This window comes from Rhinopithecus bieti, unplaced genomic scaffold (assembly GCF_001698545.2).
Source record: "Rhinopithecus bieti isolate Rb0 unplaced genomic scaffold, ASM169854v2 scaffold_9899, whole genome shotgun sequence".
NCBI classification, from domain to species: domain Eukaryota; kingdom Metazoa; phylum Chordata; class Mammalia; order Primates; family Cercopithecidae; genus Rhinopithecus; species Rhinopithecus bieti.
In genome coordinates, this window is record NW_016806979.1 from 1343741 (window position 1) to 1351284 (window position 7544).

The window sequence follows — 7544 nt, forward strand, 5'->3', positions numbered from 1 at the left end:
AAAAAAAAAAAAAAAAAAAAAAAAAAAAAGCTTTATTGCTCACACAAAGCCTGTTTGGTGGTCTCTTCATACGGTCACACGTGAAAACCTCGTCCAGAACCGCAAAGACTGGACAGTGGGACGCCATAAAGGCAAAACCTGGGACTCCCTCGCGCTTCCATTCATTCAACCGATCCTGGCGGGGCGCGAGCACAGAGGACAGCACTGAGTCCCGCCTGCGGAAGGGGTCAGAGCAAACGCTCCCTAGGGTGTCCGGGAGGGAGCCTTCTAGGCGTCTCCTTCTTAGGGGAAGTGCGGCGGCCTCGCGGGGCAGCGCACCCACCTGCGAAGCCCGGGCCACGGGGCTGGGCGCTGCTTCCCCAGCGGCTGCACTTGCTGCCGCCGCCGTGCCCGCCGGGGACTCCCAGGACCCGCCTGCGCCCTGGGTACCGCTGCACCGCGTCCAGCTCGCGCCATCTCCACTCCGGGAACTTCCCTAGCGAAGCCACTTCCGCCTTCCTGCACGGTTCCGCCACCGATGGGCACTTCCGCTTCCTGCGCTCAGCCCCTCTCTCGCTGGAGCGGCGCGACTTCCTGAAGGTCCGGGATTGGCCGGAGCGCCCGCCGCTCACTGTCAGGGGTTGCGAGATCCAGGCCGCGGGCGATGCTGCTGCGGAGCGTCGTCGGGGGAGGCCGGGCGGTAACCGCCGCGGCCCGTGGCTCGGCAAGTACCGGGAGGGGTCCGGGCAGCACTGAAGGGTACATCCAAGAGGCAGCGGTCCAGCGGCCCGCACGTGCCGGAAGGAGCCCCCCTCCCCTCCCCTGCCCTCCGCGCCCCTCCCCTGCCCTCCGCGCCCCTCCCCTGCCCTCCGCGCCCCTCCCCTGCCCTCTCCTCCCCTCTCCTCTTCTGTGGAGGGGCCGCTTAGTCCCGGGAGGAGAAGCAGCCCAGTGAACGGCCACTTTCCTGTTTATCAGTATCTGCCGAGCTCCTACTGTGTGCGAGTCCTGGGCTGTGGGGACTGGCCGTGGACACGGAGCTGATCATGCTCGTCGCAGGACTAGTTAGAGAAATAAGTGAAGTTGGTAGCGTGTCAGTCCGTGATCCCGGGTAGATAGAGCAGGGGAGCGAGGGAAGGCTGCCTATAGGATCTTCACGCTGGGATGACAGGGACCTGAGAGGCCTGGGCTTTGTGACAGGGAAACTTGGCTAAAGGGTGGTGTGATTCTTCTGGTTGGTCTCTCAGAGGAGGGTGGCGGGGCTTGATTATACTGGTAGAGAGGTGCTGGGCTGGCCGGGAGCTTACAGGGTTATACCTCCCCCATACTCCTGTCCACAGAGCAGCCGTCTTAGCTGGAGGTGGCAAGTGCCTCCCCGACCCCCCACCATCTGCTGGAGTGCACACCCGGCGCCGTGCCCTGATCCTGGCACTTCTTGTAAATTACACCGTGTCATATCCATTGCACAGTAGGGAAACTGAATCTAGAGAGGTGAAATAACATGTCTAAAGTCACAGAAAGTGAAAAAGCTGAGGACCTGGAGCCACTTGCCCAATGCCAGGAGAGCTGAACTGTCCTCTCTGCTGGGGGTAGACCAGGCCTCACTGGCTTCCTGGAGAGTCACATGTTTGTCTGCATCCTTAGGGGGCTCCCCCGCTCTCCAGCCGAGACTGCCGCGAGAGGCTTCCTGGAGGTGGCAGCTTTCTTCAAAGGCACCATCCCGGAGCGCAAGCCCCTGATGGGTGCAGAAAATTCGGGAAAGACCACAGAGAGGCGGGCTCCCAAGCAGGTGCAGACAGCACCAGGCCACCCAAGGCCTCACTGCCCAGCGAGGGCCCTTCAGAACCCCAGTACCCTCTGCCACCTGAGCTCCAGCCGCCCACAAACTGCTGCATGAGTGGTTGCCCCAACTGTGTGTGGGTGGAGTATGCGGACAGGCTTCTGCAGCACTTCCAGGACGGTGGAGAGCGGGCCCTGGCTGCCCTGGAGGAGCATGTGGCTGACGAGAACCTCAAGGCCTTCCTCAGGATGGAGATCCGACTTCACACCAGGTGTGGAGGCTGAGCCAGCCCTGCTGGACTCCCTCCCCCAGGACGGAGTCCGGGACACAGCCGCAGTCTCCTTCCTTCACACCCCCTCACAGACTCCTTGTATCCAACGGGAATGGGAAAATTATTTATTGACTTCACCTGAGAAAAAAATAAATTCTCTACGGTGGTTTCACAGGAGGCTTTTGTTTCGGGGGTGGTTTTTTTGACAGTGTGTCTGCCAACCAGAACTGCCGCTGCTCCAGCCTCAACAGGAGGCTTTTGTGTAGTTGTCTGTAAGGCCTGTGTTGCATCTTGAAAGCGAGCAGGTCCAGGTCGACATTATGCATCTCCGGAGCCCTTGCAGCCATCACTCCGCTATGAGGGCAAAATAAGACCCCTGGCCGGGCACGGTGGCTCACACCTGTAATCCCAGCACTTTGGGAGGCCTAGGCGGGCAGATCACGAGGTCAGGAGTTCAAGACCAGCCTGACCAACATGGTGAAATCCCATCTCTACTAAAAATACAAAAATTAACCAAGTGTGGTGGCAGGCGCCTGTAATCCCAGACTGTAATTCCCCAGGAGGCTGAGGAACCCAGCAGGCGGAGGTTGCAGTGAGCTGAGATCATGCTACTGCACTCTAGCCTGAGTGACAGAGCAACACTCCAACTCAAAAAAATAAATAAATAAGACCCTTTTTCCTTGAACGGTCAAATGACAGTGACCCCAGCGCCCCTTCCAGGCCAGGTCCCAGCTTCCCCCAAGTCCTGGCAAAGTCCTTCTCTGCTTGCTGTCAGTGTGCAGCAGAAGGAAGGCCATCTGATCTCATGGAGTCGCTGTGGCAAAGCCTTTGGCAGGCACAGAAGCCCACGGGCAGCCTGGCAGTGCCCGTCTGTCCAGGTACATCAGTCTCCGGCAGGGGTCCTCAGGTGCCCTTCCACCAGCCTGGCAGAGGCTGCAGATCAGCCCTCAGTGGCCCAAGCACTACCTGGAACCAGTTCTTCCAGCTCATTCAGCCGCAGCTCCCAAGGGAGTTGGTAAGAGCGGCAGCATGTGGCCAGGCATGGTGACTCACGCCTGTAATCCCAGCATTTTGGGAGGCCTAGGTGGGCAGATCACCTGAGATCAGGAGTTTGAGACCAGCCTGGCCAAACATGGGAAAACTCCTTCTCTACTAAACTTACAAAAATTAGCTGGGCACAGTGGTGGGTGCCTGTAATCCCACCTACTTGGGAGGCTGAGGCAGGAGAATTGCTTGAACCTGGGAGGCATAGGTTGCAGTGAGCCGAGACCGCACCACTGCACTCCAGCCTGGGCGACAGTGAGCAAGACTCCATCTCAAAAAAAAAATACAAAAGTTAGCGGGGCATGGTGGCACACACCTGTAGTCCCAGATACTCCAGAGGCTGAGGCGGAATTGCTTGAAGCTGGGAGGCGGAGGTTGCAGTCAGCTGAGATTGCGCCACTGCACTCCAGCCTGGGTGACAGAGCGAGACTCCATCTCCAAAAAAAAAAAAAAAAAAAAAAAACCGGCCGGGCACGGTAACTCACGCCTGTAATCCCAGCACTTTGGGATACTGAGGCGGGCGGATCACGAGGTCCGGAGATCAAGACCATCCTGGCTAATATGGTGAAACACTGTCTACTAAAATTTCAAAAATTAGCCGGGCATGGTCGTGGGCGCCTAAGCAGGAGAATGGCGTGAACCCAGGAGGCAGAGCTTGTAGTGAGCCGGAGACCCCCCCCCGGCCCCCCAGCCTGGGGAAAAGAAAAGACCCCATCCAAAAAAAAAAAAAAAAAAATCTGAGAAAACAAGGAAGGAAAACAGTCCTCAGTGACAGTCAGGGAAACCTGCCTTAACCAAGTGACCTGTTCTCTAATTTCACCTAGATGAGTTTTTAATCTTTGCAGATACATTTGTGTAAATACAGGATGTGGGATTTGCAACCTTATACGTTCCTCCCTGCTCAGCTAAGATGTAATCTAAGGCTACCCTATTATCTAAGATAACCTCAGCCAGTGAATGAATTCCTCTCTGCTGGGCTGCCTTGCCGACACACTTTTCTCAGCAAGAATTCCCGAAGTAAGATTCCTCATCCTGTGCTAACGAGATGCCACTCCCCACCAAGTCGCCCAAAGACCCAGGTACATGTTTTTGGTGCCCAGGATCACCGAAGCAAGTCCGTCTGTGGACTGCTTAGTTCTGCAGCCTCCGCCTCGTGGGTTCAAGCGATTCTCTTGTCTCAGCCACACAAGTAGCTGGGACTACAAGCGCACACCACCAGGTCCAGCTAATTTTTTGTATTTTTAGTAGAGATGGGGTTTCACCACGTCACCCAGCTGCTCTTGAACTCCTGGGCTCAGGTAATCCACTTTCCTTGGCCTCGCAAAGTGCTGCGATTGCAGGTGTGAGCCACTGTGCCCGGCCAACTGCTTAGTTTTCATGAGTTGTTTAGTTGGTGAGAGCTATGAACCAAAAGTATCCGAGACAGGCCTCAATCAATCTATTTATTTATTTATTTATTTATTTATTTATTTATTTGAGACGAAGTTTTGTTCTGTGGCCCAGGCTGCAGTGCAGTGGCATGATCTCAGCTCACCACAACCTCCACTTCCTGGGATCAAGCAATTCTCCTGCCTCAGGAGCTGGGACTACAGGCGCGCCCCACCGTGTCTGGCAGTTTTGTATTTTCAGTAGAGACGTGGTTTTGCCACGTTGGTCAGGCTGGTCTCGAACTCCTGACCTCAAGTCATCTGCCCACCTCAGCCTCCCAAAGTTCTGGGATTACAGGTGTGAGCCACCACGCCTGGCCAATTTATTTATTTTTTATTTCAATAATTTTTGGGGAGCAGGCAGGTTTTGTTTCCAGGGGTGAGTTCTTTAGCGGTCAATAAGTTTAGAAAGGTTATTTTGCCAAGGTTTAGGACATGCCCATGACACAGCCTCAGGAGGTCCTGGCATCATGTGCCCAATGTGGTCACATGTTGCTTTTATACTTTTTAGGGAGACATAATACATCAGTCAATACCTATCAGATGTACATTGGTTTGCTCAGGAAAGGAGGGACAACTTGAAGGGAGGGGGCTTCCATGTCATAGGTAGATTTAAAGATTTTCCTTTTTTTTTTTTTTTTTTTGAGACGGAGTCTCGCTCTGTCGCCCGGGCTGGAGTGCAGTGGCCCGATCTCAGCTCACTGCAAGCTCTGCCTCCCGGGTTTACGCCATTCTCCTGCCTCAGCCTCCCGAGTAGCTGGGACTACAGGCGCCCGCCGCCTCACCTGGCTAGTTTTTTGTATTTTTTAGTAGAGACGGGGTTTCACCATGTTAGCCAGGATGGTCTCGATCTTCTGACCTCGTGATCCACCCGTCTCGGCCTCCCAAAGTGCTGGGATTACAGGCTTGAGCCACCGCGCCCGGCCGATTTTCCTTTTTTTGAGACAGAGTCTCACCCTGTCACCCAGGTTGGAATGCAGTGGTGCGATCTCAGTTCACTGCAACCTGTACCTCCCAGGTTTAAGTGATTCTCCTGCCTTAGCCTCCCAAGTAGCTAGGATTACAGGCACCTGCCACCATGCCCGGCTTTTTTTCTTTTTTTCTTTTTTTTGAGACAGAGTCTCACTCTGTTGCCCAGGCTGGAGTGCAGTGGTGCTATCTCGGCTCATTGCAACCTCTGCCACCCAGGTTCAAGTGATTCTCCTGCCTCAGCCTCCCGAGTAGCTGGGATTACAAGTGCCCACCACCATGCCTGGCTAATTTTTGTAGTTTTAGTAGAGACAGGGTTTCGCCATGTTGGCCAAGCTGGTCTCGAACTCTTGACCTCAGCTGGTCCACCTGCCTCACCCTCCCAAAGTGCTGGGATTACAGGTGTGAGCCACCATGCCCGGCCGAATAGTCTCGTTTTGTTTCTTTTCTTTTCTTTTTTTTTTTTGAGATGGCGTTTGCCTCTTGTTGCCCAGGCTGGAGTGCAATGGCATGATCTTGGCTCACTGCAACCTCCGCCTCCTGGGTTCAAGCGATTCTCGTGCCTCAGCCTCCCGAGTAGCTGGGATTACAAGCATGCGCCACCATGCCTGGCTAATTTTTTATTTTTAGTGGAGACAGGGCTTCTCCGTGTTTGTCAGGCTGGTCTCAAACTCCCAACCTCAGGTGATCCGCCTACCTCAGCCTCCAAAAGTTCTGGGATTACAGGCATGAGCCAGCATGCCCGGCCTAATAGTTTCATTTCATGTAAACATAAGTAACTTCCAAACAATTACATAGAGGACTAATATTGTACCTGGCATTTAAGTAATTGGAACCAGTTCTGCAAGTGACTGTGTTGTGCATTACTGTGAAGATATGAAAATGTGGTGTATGACAAAAGAGTGTTCCACATCACCATTTAATTTATTTTTTATTTTACTATTATTGTTATTATTTTTTGAGACAGAGTCTCACTGTTGCCCAGGCTGGAGTGCAGTGGCACCTTCTCGGCTCACTGCAGCCTCCGCCTCCCGGGTTCAAGTGATTCTCCTGCCTCAGCCTCCCGCGTAGCTTGGACTACAGGTGCCCACCATCATGCCCGGCTACTTTTTGTATTTTTACTAGAGACAGGGTTTCACCGTATTAGCCAGGATGGTCTCAATTTGACCTCGTGATCTGCCCGCCTCGGCCTCCCAAAGTGCTGGGATTACAGGCATGAGCCACTGCGTCCGGCCCATATTCCTTCTTAGTAGGAATCAGATGTATTAGATTGAATGGAAAAGCACTTGTCACCTCTGGGCTGGGGTCACAAATTGAAACGCCTCCTATGTCACATCTTACAGGCTCATGTCTATCTGTGGCGACAAGGAGTCTCCTTACTCATGCTTCATTTGCTGCTCTTTTAACTCAACAACCTCCCTTCCCAATAAAAAGTCAAACTTACACCTCCTGCCTTTGTAGTTCTGGTATTCACTTTACTATGTAATAAAAGTAGCCTGTTGGCCAGGTGCAGTGGTTCGCACCTGTAATCCCAGCACTCTGGGAGGCTGAGGCAGGCAGATGACCTACGGTCAGGAGTTCGAGACCAGCCTCGCTAACATAGTGAAACGCTGTCTCTACTAAAAATACAGAAATTAGCCTGGCATGGTGGCTTATGCCTGCAATCCCAGCTACTCTGGAGCCTGAGGCAGGATAATTGCTTAAACCCAGGAGACAGAGGTTGCAGTGAGCCAAGATCACGCCACTGCCCTCCAGCCTGGGTGACTGAGTGAAATTCTGTCTCAAAAGAAAAGACGTGGGGCACGGTGGCTCACACCTGTAATCCCAGCACTTTGGGAGGCTGAGGAGTGTGGATCACAAGGTCTGGAGTTCAAGGTCCAGAGTTCAGCCTGGCCAACGTGGTGAAACCATCTCTCTACTAAAAATACAAAAAAATTAGCCAAGGCCAGGTGCAGTGGCTCAAGCCTGTAATCCCAGCACTTTGGGAGGCTGAGACGGGCGGATCACAAGGTCAGGAGATCGAGACCATCCTGGCTAACACAGTGAAACCCCGTCTCTACTAAAAAATACAAAAAGT

At 53.6% G+C, this 7544-nt stretch overlaps 2 protein-coding genes across 3 annotated transcripts in view; one reads left to right on the forward strand and one right to left on the reverse strand.

Moving 5' to 3' along the window:
- CCDC137 (coiled-coil domain containing 137) overlaps nucleotides 1–523 on the reverse strand; it is an 8648-nt gene extending 8125 nt beyond the window's left edge. Inside the window, exon 1 of the mRNA XM_017879263.1 lies at nucleotides 323–523. Coding sequence (XP_017734752.1) covers nucleotides 323–456 — 134 coding nt within the window. The 5' untranslated portion in view covers nucleotides 457–523. The remainder of the gene's footprint in view (nucleotides 1–322) is intronic.
- Nucleotides 524–620: 97 nt separating this feature from the next.
- OXLD1 (oxidoreductase like domain containing 1) lies at nucleotides 621–2204 on the forward strand. 2 transcript variants are annotated; one of them, XM_017879264.1, is made up of 2 exons: nucleotides 621–703; nucleotides 1621–2204. In XM_017879264.1, the coding sequence occupies exons 1-2, from the start codon at nucleotides 644–646 to the stop codon at nucleotides 2038–2040; spliced, it is 480 nt and encodes a 159-aa protein (XP_017734753.1). In that variant the 5' UTR covers nucleotides 621–643; the 3' UTR covers nucleotides 2041–2204. The 2 variants fall into 2 exon arrangements, with proteins under 2 accessions (XP_017734753.1, XP_017734754.1); XM_017879265.1 differs by lacking the exon at nucleotides 621–703 and adding an exon at nucleotides 838–1058.
- The last annotated feature ends 5340 nt before the right edge of the window (nucleotides 2205–7544 follow it).

Bases quoted from the DNA above. Each gene is read 5' to 3' on its own strand.
- OXLD1 (XM_017879264.1), top strand. From the start codon at position 644: ATGCTGCTGCGGAGCGTCGTCGGGGGAGGCCGGGCGGTAACCGCCGCG. The intron at 704-1,620 runs GCAAGTACCGGG...CTGCATCCTTAG, and splicing joins CCGCCGCGGCCCGTGGCTCG to GGGGCTCCCCCGCTCTCCAG.